The sequence below is a fragment of the Tamandua tetradactyla genome, chromosome 5 (genome assembly GCF_023851605.1).
Source record: "Tamandua tetradactyla isolate mTamTet1 chromosome 5, mTamTet1.pri, whole genome shotgun sequence".
Taxonomy (NCBI): Eukaryota; Metazoa; Chordata; class Mammalia; order Pilosa; family Myrmecophagidae; genus Tamandua; species Tamandua tetradactyla.
In genome coordinates this window covers 44,921,308-44,941,748 of record NC_135331.1, presented here as the reverse complement: position 1 = coordinate 44,941,748, position 20,441 = coordinate 44,921,308, and the positions used below count along the sequence as shown (strand labels likewise).

Genomic DNA, 20,441 nt, shown 5'->3' with positions numbered 1-20,441 from the left:
CCATTTCTTCTCTTACAAAGATTTATTTTCTATCCATAGGTCAAGAGAAAAGTTTTGCCTTAGCCCACCTTACTAGCAACTTCTTGACAAGAGAGATTTATTTCCCTGGGAATGGAAAAGGGCAATGCATACTAAGGAAGCCCCATAAAGCAGGGCATTCATTGAATAACCTATGTCTTTAACTTTCCTCTCCGCAAGCATCCAAATAAGAAAACCTTACCTGAACAATCTCTAATATAATCTGTGAAATGAAATTCACAGATTATATCACAATCAAGGGGCCAGTGTCTAGATTGCTCTAGCTTTGGCTCTACCGTTAAAATACGTGTCACCTATGCGTTCATATTTCCAACGCTGGTTTATTGAAAAACTACTACTTGCTAGTCTCTTTGATGAGTATTAGAGAAAAATGAACTGAGAAAAGGGTTTTTCTCATAAAAAAGTTCTGGAGGGAAAAAAAATTGAACAGTATATGTGAACAGGTCAAAATGAGAAATCCTCTTTTGCCATGATAGACAAATAACAGTCATATTTTAAAAGTGGGAGACTAATATAATTTGGTAATAAGGATTGCCAATGACAGAGTCTTCCAACTTTTGTCTTTTATATGCACAGGATCTTGTTCACAAGAAAATTTCTTGGAACTAACAAATGAGTTTGGATGAGGCCTTCACTGCCTGCGATAACGGAGTAAAAACAAGTCCAGGTCAGTGCAAAAAGCTTTTTAAAATCCACAGGTCAACCAAGACAACATTTTGACTCTGCAGAAAAAAATGTGAAAAATAGGAACGATGAAGAATATTTACTTACAAAATCGTAAGAGGAGGGGAGGAATAAACAATGTTTTAGTGACTCAATATTTTATCATGCACTTCTCATCAAAATACAAATACAAGAAGTACAAACTTGACCTTACCCACTAGAGTTTATTTAATTCAAAGGAGATCTTCAGGAACTGGAGGAGAGACCCATTGTAATAAGTGCCCAAGTTTAGTATGCTTTCTCCCAACCTTAGGTGATCTAAACAACCCTCTCTCTGCCTCAATTCAAACTAATACAGAAAAGAGGACCCAAATTCTAAGAACATTCCCATCTATCTAACTCAAAATAGACCATGGTGGAGAGGACTTGAGATACTATTGGTTAGGACATGGTGAGGCAGGAAATTAAAATATCTGCAGAAACAAAATAGATCCTTCTGCCAGGCACAGCCTAGGGCATCTCATTCTGGCTTAGATGTTAGGATAACAGAGAATGTACAGGCGAGCTTGGCTAGAACCTTCTGTCATTTTATAGACAATAAAATAAATAGGGTCCTCCTTGACCGCTAGCTCTGCTAACATTCAACTGACTTGATCACAATCTCTCTGTTCTGAAGAACCCTTGACTGTTTGGAAAGCTGAAGAATGACTGAGAGCTGAGGCCAACTAACAAGGCCAAGGAGAGGCAATCAAAGAAAAATGAACTGGTAATTAGGCATGAATATTAAAAAACATGCCTATGTGAATATTTAAAGAGGACAGAAAATTTTACTTGATATTTGAACCAGTCCTACAAATCAAGGGGCCAGTGTCTAGATTGCTCTAGCTTTGGCTCTACCATTAAAATACGTGTCACCTATGCGTTCATATTTCCAACGCTGGTTTATTGAAAAACTACTACTTGCTAGTCTCTTTGATGAGTATTAGAGATACCACGGTAAAAAGGTCATTCTCTTCCTTCATGGTCCCTGCATTTATTTATTGGCCAGCCACCTCTGCCTTCAAATATCAAGGTAAGTAAATTATTTACAGAAATGAGCATTTAATATTGGCTGTATACAAACTTGTTAACCTAGGGAGGCTGAAGCCCTTCACGTGGCTCAACTCTTCCCTTTTATTACAAAACTTACGGAAATTATAGAGAAATAAATACTTATATGATAACATTTTAAAAGGTAAAATTTTAATAGTTTGCTTCATGAAAACTCTGTTATCCCTCCTCACTGTCATCAAATAATGCTTTTCAAGTAGGTGTATAAAAGGGAAGTTACTGGGATATATCCTCAAATATGCTCTTTAAAACATCTAACACAACTTCTATCCACTCGCTTATTTCCAGTCTAATGAAAAGGAGCTCCTTCGGAACACAAGAGAGAACTTTTGTTAAGTCAAGGCCAAAAGAGCCTACCCAAAGTTGGAATTGGGCAGTCTGAATTTAAGACTTTCTAATCATTCAAATCCTTAATGATTTATAACTGAAAATGTCATAAGGGATCACACTATAAATGAATGGAAAAGGCAATACTACCATTCCTGGAGAATATACACCAATGAGAATGATAAGGGTATCCCGGACATCATAAATTAAACAAACAAAAAAATTACCATGATATCTAATATTGGTGTATCATAGTCATTCAAATTACACCTGATTCATGGAAAAAATAAGGCCTAAACATAATAAACTTCAGGCCACAACCATGGCAGAAATAATAAAATTAAAACCCAGGGTTTCTGCTGCTCTAGTATGGGAATATAATTTGGCTGGAATTTAAACCTTTGGTTAAATCACCAAGTCATCCTTGTCAATCACAGTGTGTGATTTCTGCCAACAAATGAATGCAAAACAACCCTGTGGGTCTGAGGAGCAGAACAAAACATCCTGCAATTAATAAGTATTATCTTTACATTCCCCCGAATTTGCTGTAGTAGGTAAGGGTCAGACTCCTACTCCTCAGAGAGTTCAATTATACATAATGTAGGGAGGGAAAATAACACACATGTTTCCAAGAATATTAATTAACTTTAAACCTGAATACAAATTATTTTGTATCAGTTTCTGGTGATTAATCAAGAAGCTTACTGCCAGGATAGTCTTACCAAGCATCATAATTGCCTTTAAGACAGCGAACACAGCTCCCACTTCAATGCTGTTGTGAGCAGCTGCTAAGAGGTGTCGATCACAAGATGATCTAATTCCCGGGAAAGGCTTGCCTATGAGAATAACAACAAACCTTTAATAGTCTCATTACCATCATTAACAATCTTTTGTAACCACTGCCAGTCTGCAGGGCTTTTCACTGGAAGACTGTGGCTGCTTAATTGCCATCAGCCAGCTCTAACTGATGCTTCACATGCACTAAGAAACACTGCCAGCATTCCTTCCTTAATCTTTTCTTTTTAAATATTAAAATGATATCTTTGATCCCGGGAGAGACGTGCCAAAAAGATAAGCAGGACTTCCCTATACTTGTGCTGATTCTCACACACACACATAATCTATATGGAAAGGATCTTCAGAGACTTGACTAAGGCCTTTAGAATGAGTGAGTCACCACTGCCCTAAGCTGCTATGGTATGATTAATAACCAACAGGGGTAGCATGTTAGAGGACCATCCTGCCCACCAGGCATAGCTAAGGGCTAAAGTATTTTTATTGTTTACTAACTCGTCATTTGCATTTCTCAATACATCCTGATATTACATAAATGAAAGGTGCTGACAGCTTCCTCAATGGTAATCATTTCATTCCTTCCTCACTCCTAAAGCAAGCCCACCCAAACCAGGAAGGAAACGACACACAACCTGCTTGGTCATTTTAGAGCCTATAACACTAAATGAAAAGGTAATCAGAAGTTTTTCAGCTGTCAGCTCACCCGAAGCTTGAGGTAATAAGCAGGCCTGGGGAGCTCGGAAGAGATGAAGCAGGAGTCGACATGTCATTCTTGCCCCTGGCTCGGCGTCTGCATCTCCACAAGCTGGGAAAAAAAGGATTTGAATAACAAGTGGGATTTTTATTACGTCTATTTTTCTGGAGGAATTTAAATGAATGCTCTTTACTGAAAAAGTAAGTCACTGACTATACTTTTCTGAAGAAATTTCAGTGATTCCTCCTTAGAAATAGGTAATAAAATAACCATTATTTTATTCCACTGGAATCTCTCTTTCTCTACCATCCCCGACTTCCCATTGTAGGAACCCTGAAGGACCACTTGCAGTGTTTTGACAGATGGACATCCCACCCACCCCCCCGCCCTCGCCAGGCAGCAATCATAACAAAGGTTGTCCTGGGTGCTTCCTTACCCGCTGCCAGGAGAGAGGGAAGGGCGACGTGCTGCACGACGTCCTCCAGGGAGAAACACTGTCGTGCTATCAGAATAGCAATGAAAGTAGCTAATGAATCATGGAATGAAAGGTCACTCACCTTCAAGAAAAACATTGACATGTTTTAATACCTAACACCCTTTTAAGCCACATCTAAGATTAATATCTAAGAGAAAGTAGATAGCACCAGTAAGATCTCAAATTCCAAAATGAACCAACACAGTGAAATGACAACTGATCGTGATTATAATTCAGTCCTGTTTCTCCTTCAAGAGACAAACAGTGAGGTTTATTCACATCCCAATGCTGCAGGAAGATGCTGCATCTTATCTCCTGCTCTTTGAAAATCAAAATAAAAGCAGAATCTAGAAATTCCTAAAAGATGTAGAATAATTAAAGCTTTTCAGCAAAGTAATATGTCAGTTAAGGGTAGGACCACTAGGAATCAAGGGAAAGTAAAGAGGGTACCCTAGTTGACAACGATGGCTCACTAATGTTCTGGAGTTCCCATCAATACCAAAGGAATAATGACTCTTTAGTGTAATTGAATTACTTTTATTATAAAAAAAACTCAAAGTTTCCATATGACTGCTAAAATTTTTTTCAAAAAAAAAAAGGAAGAAGGATGGAAGGAAGAAGAAAAGAATGAAAATTAATTCATAGTAAAATTTCTACCTTTAAAGATCTCATAAGACTTTAGCAGAAAATAGTAAGAATAACAGCTATAACAGGAGCCTTACTACATGTCAGGCGTGGTGGTTAGCAGTTTACAAAATTCACTTCACTTAATAGCACAAAACTATGAGGATCATATTATTATTAACGCCAATTGCACAGAAGAGAGAATGAGGCAGAGGTGAAGTGTAACCAAACAACCAGGAGGTTAAAGAACTGTGTCAAACATAAAATTTGGGTTCTTTTCTGCCTGGAAATAGCAGGCCACAGATATGAACTGGAGTGTGCATATGTATCTTTATAGACATATACATGCATATACACACTCATAATTAAATATATTTATAGTGCATCTTACCAACAAAAAGGAAATAGGATGTCCACCTAGTCCTTTTCATGGACTAGCAGATCTAGGGAACACACCTTCAACCACGAGGTAATTTTAAAAATGTATAAAGTTCTTCTATATATAAAATATATTGCCTTATAGAAAAGAAATTAATTACTCCAAGAAATGATAACAGGGAACAATAAATAAAGAATCAAGAGAGATTTTAAGAAATCCACATCATAAATGCACATGATACTTGAGAAAATCACTAAAATATGTATATATATATATATATATATATATATATATACACACATACATTCTTTTTCATTACCTTCAAATACTATTACAAAATAATGCCCAACCCTCTGAATCCAGGCTCAGTATTTGCAACACAACAAAACCTACAATCTTAGAGTAGAACCTATGCATTAAAAGCAAAAGTGGTTCTCTTGAAAATATAGCCTGCTTTATATCTGCAAAGTACCCTTCGGGGAATGGTGGGAAAGGGGGGAATTCAACTTCCCCAAGTTGAATTCTTGATTCTCACAAGCAGTGCAGACAACAAAAGCAATAGGCTGAGACCCCAATCTTGGGGTTTGTTCATAGGAAACAAATGTTCTAAGAAATGATCGTGATGATCAATTTGCAACTATGTGATGATATTGTGAATTACTGATTATATATGTAGAACGGAATGATCATAAGTTAAGAATGCTTGGGTTGCTATATTTTTTAAACAATAAAAAAATTAATAAAAAAAAAAATATATATATAGCCTGCTTTAGAGGATGTCCCATCCCATGAGGCACCTAAGGCACATGGGATAAACTAAGACAAACTGCTCTGAAAGGAACATCCATATGCATGCAATCTCAGCTAACCCTGAAATTTCAGGAAACAGGGAAACTCTTGGCATTTCTAGGTATATATACAACTACTAATTTTACATATTTAGATTTTTGTCATTAATTCAGGCCTTGGTAACAACAATGTGGCTTGCTGTTTCTGGAGCAAGAAAAAATATTTCATAACATTTCAGTTAAGGGGATGAATCAGTTAAAAACATATCACACAGGACTACCCACAAACTCAATGTATAATGGCAAAGTTGAATTTTCTAATGAAAGAGAAAACTTACATCTACAGTGCAAAGTACATCATTAAATCCCCAAACATGATTTGAAGAACAACAAAGAGCCTTCAGAACGCCCAGCCATTCGGAACTAAGAACAGTGCAGCAGGCTGTCAGCTCAGCAGAGAAATTGGCTATGTCATTAATTCTGGAAAAGAAGAAGATAGAACATTATACAAAGAAAAATAACTCAGATGCAATAAACTTCATGAACACATAGCTGAATGTCATTAAACTAGTCATTCATTTTCTTAAAGGATGAAATAAACACCCACCCGTCAAACTGGTAGAACTTGGGGAAGAAGATAAAAGTAAATGGTATCAATTTCCTCTGCTCTAATGTTTAATGCCATTAAGCCACGAGCAATAATCAGTACAGATGTGAGTTAGCATATTTTTAATTTTTTGAACAAATCTGATTTATAGATTTATAGGTAACCAACATTTCAAGGCATGTGATAAAAAAATTAAAGTCACTATGCAGTTGAGATAGGTCAAATAGTTTTAATATATTTTTTTTGGTTGGGCAGGAACCGGGAATCACACCCGGGTCTCTGGCATGGCAGGTGAGAATTTTGCCTGCTGAGCTGACGTGGCCCGCCCGTGATAGGTCAAATAGTTTTAAAATACTAGTATTTTTACTTATGTTTTTTATTATACATGTTTCGTAAATAGATAATATAACATAAAGTCCGTTTACAATGCATTTCATGCCAAGCAGTAAGGCAGAGTGCACTCTATCAAGTTAAGAAAACTTAAGGGTCAAGCAGAGATGAATTCAGGAATAAAGGGATATGAAAAGAAGCAAACCAATGCCAACACAGACGATGACTAATGACCTAAATTTTATAGTAGACACCAAGAAAACAGTTCTTTGGCTAATTACAACTTTCAAGGAACCCCTCTTACCTTCCGGCATCCTGATGGCCCATACATACATTCATGAGTGTGTTGCAGACAAAGCTGTACCGATTGGCCGCATTGTCACTAAGAATCTTGCCCAGCATTGAGTAGTTGATGCTACGGGCTGATGGATTCTCAATAAAATCCATCATGAAGTCTGGATCCCATCTCAAATTAGAATTTGCAGGCATCACATTATTATATATGGTTTGCTTTACTTTGGAACAGGCACTACTGAGATTATAAGAAGAAAAAGAGATTAAAACAAACACAAAACTACAATAATAGAATGCATTTTATATGAAGGTAGGTTAAATTGCAGAAACATTTATATTCCCAGAGAAAAATCACATTATGGGTTCATAACTGCAACTTCTTAAAAATCGGCACTGAACCAAGTGCCAGAAATACAGTAGTGGCTCGATATCTGGATGGAAGGGCAAAACGGTATAAGACATTTGGTTACTAATTTTAACAACAACAGATCTTGTCTATATTTCAAATGCTATAAAAATCAAACAATTTACTAAGGCTCCCAATAACTTTTTCCTAACAGTAGTTAAAAAGCATTATTAGTTAAAAGTGAAAATGGATTAGATAACATACCAGGAATAACTTGTTCTAATTATACATACTGTAAAACTATTCCTCTATAGATACAGTGTATCATTGCAAGTTCGTGTGTCAAGGATACTCTAAGTGCTGTGTAGAGCTGTGAAAAAGAGAGGTGTGGTCTCTTTCAGGGAGCTTACGTCTAGTAAGGAGGTAAAGATAATACACAAATTCTATGGGAGTGAAAAAATTATGTCATTCCTAACAATTTATCACCTTGTATTCATTATCAGTATTAAGAGATTTTTAAGGGCTTGATTAATCATATGAAAACAATGAATTACATCCGAATTAGACATTGAAGCATAAGTGAATTAGAAAGTATTCTCTTCCAATCTTACTCTGCAGATGAGGCTGAAGGATAGCTACACAATTTCAAAGCTCAGATTCCACATAAAATTCACTGTTCTCACCTACTTGCCATGGATAACAAATGCATAAAGGAACATATGCCTTCTCTATTCAAAAGCTTCTTATGCAACAGAAAGTCATTTCTGAGATTAAGTTGTTGGGACCAAATTTATTTGTTGTTAAGGTAATACATGGTGGTTTAAAAAAAAAGAAACAACTATTCTTACGCACCTACCTAAACAGTAGTCAGGAATTATATGCTAAAAGTGCAAAGGCATGCAAACTCTTTACTGTAAACTGTTCCACTGCCATATTCTTTAACAAACATTGTTTAATTCAATATTTACCAAAATGTGACCTCAGAACTTATCAGAATCACCAGGGATGATTATTTAAAACGCAGATTCCTGGGCCTCATTGCAAGTAAACTGAATCTGTTTTTTTTTGCTTTGTTTTGGTTTTTTTCACAAGTTCTCCCAGGTAGCTCTAATGCCGAACAATGGTTGGGAAGAACTGGTCTGACACAAAGGGTTAAAGTTACCCACACTAAATGGCAATTACAATATATTAAGCTACCTCCCATTCTTTTCTTATAAACGTTGTCAGCTGTCACTGAAGGCTATGCGTTTATAATTTGGAGTCACAAAATTTTCAAAATGATGGACATTACATAGGCCCCAGTACTTAAAAAAAATCTCTTTCCTGTCTTACTCTTACCACACTCTCTAGTGAACTTTTCATTCATTTTCAGTTAGAACTGATTTCTCAATTGTTTTACTTTCCCACTAAAAATGAAACAAAAACAAACTTGGTTCTTTGTTGGTTCCCAACCTAACACAATATCCCTGTTTTCCTCTACCTCCCAATAAGCTTGAGTGTTTAATGAAACTAACTTCTGCAAATAGTAAAACCCTATTTCTTTTTATCTAACACCCGACTTACTTTTGCAAAATCTATCCATGACTGTCTTTAGAAATCTAAAGAATTCTGCTTGTCCTTCTGAATTTTTATGACAGATTCAGTGCCCACTTTTCTTTCAGCTTTGAGACCTCTATTCAGTAAGCTCCACCTACCCTCCGTTTGGAATGTGTGAGTTTTCTGAACCATGGTGCTATGGTCAAGCCCTCCCACCCTCCACTTTCCGGCTTCCTGTCTCATTTACTACATTGTTTCTCGGTGAGCTTCAATGTTTTGATAAAAAGTTAGTAGGCATTTAAATCACTCACACATCTTACCATACTCAGCTATCATCATGGAATTAGGTAAACAACCCTTGGACACGTTCTTTATGAAACTGCAGAAAGACCTTGTGGGGTAATGAAACCAACTCACACCTTGGGGCCAAAATGAATACATTTGAATCTAGGTGCCATCATTTATTAACTTATAACTTGATGGGGTTAATCATTTTTAATTCCTGAAGTTTATGTGAGGATTAATGATCCTTATGCAAAGGACCTAGGACAATGCTTGGCACAAAGCAGTAGTTTGATAAATGGTAGACATGATTAGTGGCCTTTATTTCCCCCAAATATTCCTCTTATACAAACACTGTGGCTGAACCTCCAGATCCAATTATATTTTATTGGTATACTAATAGAAATTTCTCTGCATATGTACCATGTATTTGTTCTTTTTTCTTAAATCCTAAACCAAACATGTCTGACTGTAATATATCCCAAGAAAGTTGCATTTTTCTTCCATCTTTTTGCCAAGGAAACTCTGGATAGTACCACTCCTGTGAGCCACCACCTTGCTGACCCTAAGTGACCCCTCCACCCACAGCTGGTCCCTGAATGCCCACACATCTGGTGCATGTGACTTATATTAACTCATTGAACTACTGCTACCACAGTGCCGGAGAATTAGATGTCAAAGAGGCTCCTGGTGCCATCTTGGGAACTTCAACAGTTTTTTTATGCAGTGCCTACTATGTAGCAAGAATTGTTCAAGGCAGTGAAGAAAAGAGAAAAAGCTTCTGCTCTCATGAAGTGCATATTCTAAGGAGGGGCCAGGCCAGAACCGATTAGAAGTTCCTTTTATCAACTACTACTTACTGTTTCCCTCACCTGACTACTTTCAAATAATTTAAAATTCCTCAAAGTAACATTAAATGAATATTTACTTTCCCACACCTGTGTAAAAACATTTTGGGGGGATATCAAGTGCTAAGATGGAGGGATGGAGGGTGTTGCTGCTTTCTGTGGGTTTTCTTTCTTTTGAGGGGGTTGCTGTTTTAAATAGGGTGGTCAGAGAAGTGGAGATGAGGATGAAATGACATCAGCATGCAAACAGCTGGAAATGAATATTCCACGTGAGATAATAGCAAGTGCAAAAACTACAATTTTTTGATCTCAGGTTTATCTCAAAATGGGAATTACCGCCAAATATTCACAGTAACATGTAATATGTTAAAGTTAAGGAAAAGTTAATTTTATATGAACTCTGGATAAAGGGAGTGAGAATATAAAATTTTTCCAGAAATAAAATTTTCAAAACTTATCAGGCACTAAAATGTTCCTTAAGCAGCAAGACATATTGAGAGGAATAAACTCATGACCTTAAAATAGTAGTACTTAAAATCTAAGATAATAAATTGGCTAACTGTATGTAGAGAACCCATAAATAATATGAGGCAAGTTGAATCTGATGTGATAAAATCTAACACAGAATAAGGACATTCTTTAGCTTTTATGGCTTATTGAATTAACATCACTCAATTAAGGATACTGGCCATTTTTTTAAAAATCATGAATACATGAGTAAACACAGCATGGAAACATTGCAGAAGAGTTAATATGGCTATGGAAACTTCTTTGTGTCGCTAGGAAATGAACATATTTTATAGCCTCATATGCACAATGAATATAAAAGGCACCTAAATTAAATGCAAAAAGTTAGCTCAAAAATGGGGGGGGGGGGAGGTAAATGGGGAAATCAGAGAGAAAAGAGATGCTGGAATCCAGCCAACAGAACACTGTTGGACAGCAGCTAGGGACAAGAGATTGCTGACTGTGGGACGTAGAGTGCAGTGTCCAGGGCCTGAGGAAACTCTTTCCTAGGGAGGAGGGGCATTTATATTCATGGAAACATGACGAAAATTCCCAGGGCCATAGGAGCAAGCCTAAGAAAAGACACAAGCCCAGAAAGGCTCAGGGAGGCCCTGCACTTTAGCCTGGAGCTATTCTCTGAACTCACTCAACAGGTAAGTTTCCAAGGAATGTTTTCCCACAGGAAAACATGCAAAGACTAGGAAAGGTTTTATCTTTTTGTCCTTTGTTGTTGTTGTTAGGTCCTCATCTTCAAGGAAATCTCTGTTATTACATTGGCTGGATATAAGCTTAAGGAACTGGCACCTCAGAGTCTACATTCTAGTTTTAACACCTTAAAATATCAAAACTTCCAGGTTTTAACAAAATATTACAAAACGTACACAGAAACAGCATGTGATGGCCCCTATAAGTTGTAGATTAAAGCATTAGAAATTACTAATGAGGAGGAACAGACCTGGGATATACCAGCCAAAGTCTTTTAAAAATGGTCCTAAATATGCACAAAGACCTAAAGGAAAACATGGCAAAAGAACTAAGGGAAATCAAGAAAACAACAAGTGGGCACAAAGAGAGGTATCAATAGGGAAATGGAACTTATGACAAGGAACCAAACAGTACTGAAGAACACAGTAACAGAAATTTAAAGTTCCCTAGAGGGGTTGAGCAGCAGATTGGTGCAGGCAGAAGAAAGGGTCAGTGAACTTGATGATATGACAATTGAAGTCATCCAGTCTGAGAAGCAGAAAGAAGAAGGAAAAAAAGTGAATAGAACCTGCAGGACACCATCAAGCTGACCAAAACATGCATTGTGAGAATCTCAGAAGGAGAAGAAAGAGAGACTACTCAAAGGAATAACAGCTTACACCTTCCCAAATTTAACTAAAGACAGACATATGCACATCCAAGGTGTTCAAAAACTCCAAACAGGATAAATCCAAATAGACCCATTGCCCAGCATAGTATAATCAAATTGCTGAATGCCAAAGATAGAGATTTCTGAAAACCACAAGAGAGGGAGCCTGAATAAAATTAAGTGCCATCATCTCAGATTTTTCCTTCTAGCTGCTCCAGAATATTGGAGGCTAGAACGAGTAAATATTTTTTCATCATCACAGTTGACTTTTTGAGATGATGTTATGGTAGCCCATGACACACTCCTGCAACTACTTGTTGAAAACTGCGCTGAAAATTATTGCTTCTTTCTTTCTTTGCATTGTGTATATGTTATCTTATATAATAGAAAAAGTTTTTTTTTAATTAAGTGCCTATTTCACATTGGAAACCATGGAGGCAAGAAAGCACTGGGATGATGTATTTAAAGTGCTGAAATCAAACTGTGACTAACCAGGAATTCCACACCCAGCAAAATTGTTTTTCAAAAATGAGGCATAGGATAAGAGATTCCTAGATAAACAAAAATTGAGGGAGCGTATCAGCACTAGACCAGCCCTACAAGAGATGCTAAAGTGAGTTCTACAAGTTGAAAGGAAAAAACACTAGACAGCAGATCGAGATGTCTAGTAAGGGTAAACACAAATGCCAGTAGCACTGTATTTTTGGTTTATAACTCCACTCTTTACTTCCTATAGGACCTAAAAGTCAAATGTATAAAATACAATAAAAAACCAGTGGTTTCAGAGTCATAAAGAACAGACATACAATTTGTAACAAGAGCAAAAAGATGAAGAAAGGAGGCCCCTGAGGGGTATAGGAACATAGTTTGCATTGAAGTTAAGTTGATATTAAAGCAAAAGAGATTGCGAGAATATGAAATTTAAGCCCCATGATAACTACAAATAAAGTATTATAGAATAGGCAAGGCTCACAGATACAGAAATTAGAATACAGTTTGCCAGGGGCAAGGGACTGGGATGGAATAGGGAATTAATGCCATATGGGGATAATACGTGCATTTGGAGAGAGGGGAAAGTTTTAGTGATGGAAGGTGGTAAGATTACAGTAACAGGATGCATGTGATTAATCCCACTGAATGGTGAACTTGGGAGAGGTTGAGAGGGGAAAGCTTACGTTGTATAAATGTTCCCACAATAAAAAAAGAAGAGAGAGAGAAAAACAAGGGCATACAAAATATTTCATCATTCATTCATCAATAACTTACCTAAAATGTACTGTCTATAAACTTAAAACATTAAAATCAATAGAATAATGATTACTGCCCAAAATATATAATAACAACTAGCTTACAATATTAAAAACAATAAAAATACTCATTGGTCACTGACAAACACAGGCATAATCCTACTTCTATGCCTTCAATTCTCTTGAACCAACCTGAAGAGGTCTCCGAATTTACTTCTGAGGTGGCTGCAGGACACATAGAGGTCATAGAGGTAGGCTAAGATGCATCTCTCAGGGGAGGAGCACTCAGAGGGGTTCACAACATGCTTTACCACACCACACAGCCTGAGGAGAAAAATGCATCAAGAAATCAAACACAGTTTTGCCACTGTGTGTGTGTTATCATTTGAATCTGTTGGAGACTGGAAGACCTGGCAGCAGATAAAAGCTGTCCATTAGAACAAGAGTGTCATGCAACAAAGAAGAAAATGGATGATTTAATCAGTTGCTAAATTACAAACACAAAAAAAATCAATAATATAACCTTTAAGGAATTATTTTGCAACTAAAGTAAACATTTATTAAAAGTCTGCTAGGTATCCACATCATAGCAGTCAGTGCTTCCTCAACTTCTTTGAGTTGTCAGAGGTAAAACAAACATTTTACATGTACAATAATATGAACAAAATACGAGAACAGTTTTGTGAAGAAAACGTATTCCTACTATATATGATAGGGTAAAAATATAAAGTTATCATCAAATATGACTAATACTATGAACTAGAGCAAAAACATAAAATGCCAAAATGATGCTGAAATGAACTTAAAATTACACAATATAAAAAATCATCATAATCCATTAAATTCATATCATGACTGACTAATGGGTTACTATACACAGTTTAAAAAGTAAGAGTAAGCTCCAAGGTAGAAAGACATTTAATTCAATTTGAGAGGTTTATTAGCTATGTGGCCTTTAGTGCACCACTCCACTAAAAACTTCAGGCCTGGGTTTCAGTTTCTTTTACCTTTTTCTTTTGCATGGGCAGGCACCAGGGATCAAACCCAGGTCTTCAGCATGGCAGGTGAGAATTCTGCCACTGAGCCCAGTCACACTACCCAGATTTCAGTTTCTTAACTTGGAAAATTAAACTAAAAATTTAATCCTTAGAGGACAGTGGAGGGCTACTAAGCAATTATGTATATCCTTATTTCCATGTTTATTAACTATAAGATGCACATTTTAAAGTTTCTGAAATGCTTTAGATTTTACTTCATAATCTATATAAGCGTTTAATGTGATAGTATTTACCTTTACCCTAGAAAAGTTTCTGTTAAACTAATGCCACTCTAGAATAGAGTATAAATTGGTTACATGGGCTAGATTACAAAAGAAGGTACTGTGGAATCAAATAACCTCATTCTTCTCTTGAGCATTGGAGGAAAAATGGAATTACGAGAAAAATAGTACGTCTTATTTTCTAGAAAGATATGTGCAAAGGACTGGAGAATGGGCTAGTGGTAGTAAATGTTAGCCAACAATACACACAAACCAAAAAAGAAAAATAATACTGATAAGGATTCAGAATCAAGAAAGTCATTTGTTCAAAAACAACTGTTGTCAAAAGCTAATCAAAGAAACGAAAGTCACGAACCAATTTTCTAAGATGACAATACTTGCAAAGCTTACTTGGTGTCAGATTCCCCAAATGTGAACACTGACAACTAAAATTATATCAATAAATAAGATATCTTCTATTCACCATCCATAATGAAACATGATGTGAGGGAGCATAAATACAAAAGTACAACAAATTACTACGCTGGTCCTTAAAATCCAGGGGGATGAAAGGATGGGAAAAAGTAAAGAAAGGAACGAAGGGAGTGAAGAGAAAAAGTAGGAAACTAAAAAAATATATATATATATACTTTTCCAAGCTTATAACTCTTTCTCTGATGTTTTGTAGCAAACATATTTTTTATCCATGTTATATTTTTGTATTGAAACAAGCATTAATATAGTATTTTTCTCGAACCACCACCATAGTATATCATGACGGATTACACATCCTAGGATTTGAATAATAATAACATTTTATATACCAACCCTTCAAACACCTGGGCTGTCTGATCGGGATTCAGGATCAGACAACTGTGGTATCGCCTCAGAACGGCCACGATGCACACACAGAGTCCCGTAGTGTAACTTCCTGCCAGGCTAGAGGATTTCAGGAGCAGTTCAGCTTCCACAACACTCAATTCATTTAGTAGCTGCAAGAAGAAAAAAGACTGAATAGAAGTGTAGGTGCCAAAGTAAACAGGAAAAACACTTACTTTTGCAAACCATGAATACACTAAGTCATTATAAAACTGTCTGATCAACTCCTTATCCTGCGCCCTTGGACCATAAACTTACACAAGTAGTCTCAGAAACACAAACCAATGAAATAAATAGTTTTTCATTTTTCACCCTTGACTAACTTATAGTTTTTTCCTGTCTAGACATCAAGGTGCATACAATCAGGAAATACTCAAAACTAAAATGGTAACCGAATGGTGGTCCACAGTCCTGGGCTGGATATTTTCAGAGAACCCCCCAGTCCCATACTCACCACCCCAGTTCCCTTCGTTTTATAAAAGCTATTTATCATCATTTGCTTGTCACTAACATAGTTGACTCCTCCAGCAGGTCAATCAATGGAAACTGCTTGTTTCCATTCACTAATAGTAGCTGATAAGTGATCTCAGGGATATGTATGAGAAATATAGGACAAGTCAAATGATAAGATTTTTTCTCTTTTTGCTTTTAACCTAAAACACACTATTACACGGAACAAAGAAACTCATTTTTCCCTAAGCAAAACAAAAACAAGAACAGGAAAAATTTTTTCTAGAAAAAATTTCAGAACTTTCAAATTTTTAAGTAAGGATTATATATTTTAGCAATAATTATAATTATTTAATTGAAAAACTATGAACATGGTTGCAATTAAAAATGTTGACTGAAGATGGTTGAGTGAGCATGCCTCAATTATTTAGTAATCTACTTAGTCCTTAAAATAGTGATAATGTGTAAAATCTGGATAATCTAGTATTTTAAATTGGAACACCGCTTTCCCACAAATGATGAAAGGACAGTCTCTCTGATACCTGTATTGCAAAGTCGATTAGTCCATTGATGTTCAGGGCTGGCTCCATGAGATCGAAGATGAGCTGAATATGGTGAGCCAAAGGGAGATGATAGGATGTTCCTGATGCAAAGCTTGTGATTTGTTCTAGCACATTGTTAGATATCTGTGTAAACAAAAGAATAAAAATTATGAAGACCAATATTCCAAATGGTTATTTATTCAGGTAAGTTATTTTATCTCTTCAAGACATTTTAATATATGTGACCCTGCTAAGAAATTAAAACATATTTTTACCAGAACGAAAGCCATGTATAAATCAAGCAATTGCCTTACTATAACTATTATTTGAAGAAAAAAGCCAAATTGTCATTAAGATCAAGATGCTGACTATACTTCAGGCAGAACTATCTATGTTAATTAATTGAGATAATATCTATTTGAATAACAATGGGTTTGCAAATTCAATCTGGTATCTTCTCAATTCATATTATTTTATTTCACTGTAAATCTTGAGAAACAAACATACAAACATATTATTTTATTTCAGTAATCAACAGAATTCTCCTTTATCAACAGCAATGTAAGACCAAAAGGTAATAATGTAGGTATTGCATTAGGAATTGTTTTATAGATTAGTTTTCACATGGTAAAAATACTTCCATGATAAAAGTTAATTTTTCTTAGGAAAACACCTTAGCACTTAAAAATGAACTCAATTGTTTGAGATACTTTCCAAATATGTTTATGAAATGTTTTTATAAAACCAACTAAGGCAGAAAACATCTACTGCACAAAAGATTTTGTTTCGTTTTGTTTTCCAAAATGGTCAGCTGCTTATTGGATTATCACAGTCAAAATAAAATAGAAATGTGGAAAACCTCTCCTCCATTCCAACTCCCTCTAATAAACATTTAAAAGGTCAATTCTATCCTGGAAAAAAAAAAAAGAATAAAACTGTAACATTAACACAACTCAACTAACTATGCCCAAGCACCCCTTTTCTAGGGGGACTCCCATCTCAGCTTATAGGTAACCCTTGGAAGGAACTCAACTGCTTTTTTTTTTTAAACTTTTTGAATTGCATAAAAGATTACTAATCAACTACAAATATCCCAAACGGATAAAACAACATTAAATAGCTACCTGAGATGTCACTTGATGCTGATCAAAATACGAAAGGAGTTGAAGTTTTGAGAACACAGTCTCCAGTGTTGGAAAAGCTTCTTGTTTGTTCTTCCTGGCTTTTTGTCCTTCATCCCCAACTAAACAAACACGAAGTAGACATGCATTTCTCCAGTTAATAGAAGCTTTTGACCTTTTTAATGAAAACTCTTTATTGAAGTATAACATTCATACAGAATCTAACAACTGAATTTCTACCAAGTGTGTACACTCAGGCAACAAGACTCCAATCAAGAAACAATATGCCGCTATACAACTGTCTTCAAGAATCAAGGCTGCTGGAACACAGCTCAACAGTTGCAGGTACTTCCCTCCAATACACCATAAACTAAAAAAGGATATCTATTTGATGGATAATAACCTTCAGGAATAACCTCTTGACTCTGAAATCTCTCAGCCACTGACACTTTATTTTGACTCATTTTCTCTCTTCCCACTTCTGGTCAAGAAGGCTTTCTCAATCCCATGATGTGGGTCCTGGCCCATTCTGGGAGTCTCATCCCATGATGCCAAGGAGATTCACCCCTACGTTTACAATGTGACTGTGCGATTGTGAAAACTTGTTGTCTGATGCTCGTTTTATCCAAGGTGTGGACAGATGCGTAAAAAAATATGGATAAAAATAAATAAATAATAGAGGGAATAAGGGGTAAAATAAATTGGGTAGACTGAAACACTGGTGGTCAATGAGATGGAGGGGTAAAGGGTATTTCTTTTTCTGGAGGAATGCAAATGTTCTAAAAATGACCATGGCAATGAATATACAACTACGTGATGAAATTGTGAGTCACTGATTGCACACCATGTATGGACTGTATGTGTGTAAAGATTTATCAATAAAAACATTTAAAAAGGTGCATGGGTGGTTCAGTGGTAGAATGCTGCCTTCCATGCAGGAGACCCAAGTTCGATTCCAAGACCATGCACCAAAACAAGAGAACAAAAAACAATATGCTAGAACCTCAGAAACTCCTAAGGCCTCCTCCAGTCACTTCTCTTTCCCCAGAGGATCAAGATTCTGAATCTAACGGTGTGGATTACATTTGCTTATTTTGGAATACTCCAGAAAAGGAATCCTACTACGTGTACTTTTCAGGTCTGCCTTCTTTCACTCGACATTATGCTTGTGAGATTGATCCACATTGGTGAGTGTAATTTTAATTTGCTCATTCTCAGTTATGTATGGTATTCCAATTGTGAGAATGTGCCATCATTTATTTATGCATTCAAGTGAGCAGTTTCTTGATTTGGCTTATTCTGAGAAGGGCTACTATGAACATTTCTAACTGACTTTTATAATTCCATGATATCAACACTGAATAAAAAAAATCACCCAGGCACACTTTCACATCATGGGAAGCCTCACTGGCTTCTTCTTAGGACTCAATCTTGGTACTTTTCCCGAACAATCTGTTTCTAATCATGTAAGGAAGAAACTTACAAGATTCCAAACTCATTCTAGAACTATCAAGAAATTAATCTGTCTATGTCAATGGGAAAGTACTACTTTTATATACTTTTAACAAAAAGAAATTTGAACAAAATCCCAAGTGAAAAATCTAATAAACAGCCCTTATTCCAGAGGGACTATCTTGCTCTCAACAGCTCTAAGAATGAGATCTAAGAATAGATTAGACCCATTTTTAAATATTTGAACACAGTTACTTATAAAAATAAAAATCTGAAAACAAAAATGAATGGTTGAATCTGTGAGGTCATTTCTAATACCATGATTCTAAAGAGCTAAAGACCCGAAGACAAGCACTCTACCTTTCATCGTGCCTTCTTTCATTTGGGAAGGAGCTATAGAAATAAGCTGTGCATGTCGTAACATCCTTGAAAACACTCATAGCAGTATTAATAACAACTCTGATACCAGAGCAGAAGGGGTATCAGAATATGAGGATCTGTGTAACATGAGTTAGAGGACTGTGCTACGTTTGTCGAGTAACAACAAAATGCAAAGAATAAAAACTGGTATGTTCGATCAACCCTACTTCTTTATCCACAAATCTTCTCTAAGGTTCAAGTTAAGGATGAATTCTGCCTTCACTAGAAGGCTCACATATTATGAGTATGTTTAAAATATCCAAGTTTTTAAATTTTTCATTAATCTGAAGCTGAAGAGCTCACACCACAATTGTGTAGGATGTGCTTTTAAAAAGTTAAGTAAATGTGATTACTGACTGTCCTTCCTGGAACTAAAACAAATAAGCAAAACAACGGACTTGAGGAAATAGATCCAGTGTGAGAACTCATAAGTACATCTTTGTTTTCCTTGGAAAAGGGACTAACAGGCTCAACCTAAATAACTTCTTAAAACCTCATATAAAAGATCATCATTTAAAAACTATTAGTGATTGATTTCTTTTGCAGTTTACATTTAATTTTAAAGAAAAATATAAGAAATTAATGGTGGCTCTCATAGGAACACTTTTTTTTTTTAATGAGACCTACATGAGTAATAAATTGTCAAGATATATAGATTTGCCTCAAATGGTTTATGAAAATTTGCCTTCTTTATATAAATTATTTCTCTTTTGTTGCTTAATTTTGATTTTCATTATTTTTAATTTGAGAAGTTTTGGCCTTTTTGAGATTATACTAACCTTCATTAATGCCTTCCAAAATAAACACTGCGGACAACTAGCGAAGATGACTAGTTACCGCAAACGTAAAATGAGGTTTTACAATTTTTAAACCAGAAATGTCATGTAAACTTTACATTACAAATTCCCAAGGCATGGCCTGACTGATGTGAGAAAACATCTGATGGGTTCTGCAAAATCCCATTTTATTTGTTACCAGAAACCAAAGACATATTAATACAATCTTTGTTTTACTATCTTACCAGTCTTCATCTTTCCTGAGAAAAGTGGGTAAATTTCCATTAATTGGGAAATA

The 20,441-nt window shown here is 35.8% G+C and overlaps 2 protein-coding genes across 9 annotated transcripts in view; one reads left to right on the top strand and one right to left on the bottom strand.

The window, feature by feature from the left end:
• Positions 1-20,441, bottom strand: part of MED12L (mediator complex subunit 12L) — a 371,061-nt gene that overhangs the window by 67,284 nt on the left and 283,336 nt on the right. For 2 of the 3 annotated variants that reach the window (XM_077160783.1, XM_077160781.1), the window contains 9 exons: positions 17,499-17,617; positions 16,375-16,518; positions 15,332-15,495; positions 13,438-13,569; positions 7,136-7,363; positions 6,233-6,374; positions 4,065-4,185; positions 3,638-3,739; positions 2,862-2,975 (listed from right to left, as the gene is read on the bottom strand). In XM_077160783.1, coding sequence (XP_077016898.1) covers positions 2,862-2,975; positions 3,638-3,739; positions 4,065-4,185; positions 6,233-6,374; positions 7,136-7,363; positions 13,438-13,569; positions 15,332-15,495; positions 16,375-16,518; positions 17,499-17,617 — 1,266 coding nt within the window. The remainder of the gene's footprint in view (positions 1-2,861; positions 2,976-3,637; positions 3,740-4,064; positions 4,186-6,232; positions 6,375-7,135; positions 7,364-13,437; positions 13,570-15,331; positions 15,496-16,374; positions 16,519-17,498; positions 17,618-20,441) is intronic. The other variant, XM_077160782.1, reaches the window with a different exon arrangement.
• Positions 1-20,441, top strand: part of P2RY12 (purinergic receptor P2Y12) — a 43,871-nt gene that overhangs the window by 12,339 nt on the left and 11,091 nt on the right. For 5 of the 6 annotated variants that reach the window (XM_077160786.1, XM_077160785.1, XM_077160788.1 and 2 more), the window contains exon 2: positions 616-706. In XM_077160786.1, the coding sequence (XP_077016901.1) occupies positions 652-706 (55 nt within the window). In that variant the 5' untranslated portion in view covers positions 616-651. Of the gene's footprint in view, positions 1-613; positions 707-20,441 lie in introns of those variants that run through there. The other variant, XM_077160790.1, reaches the window with a different exon arrangement.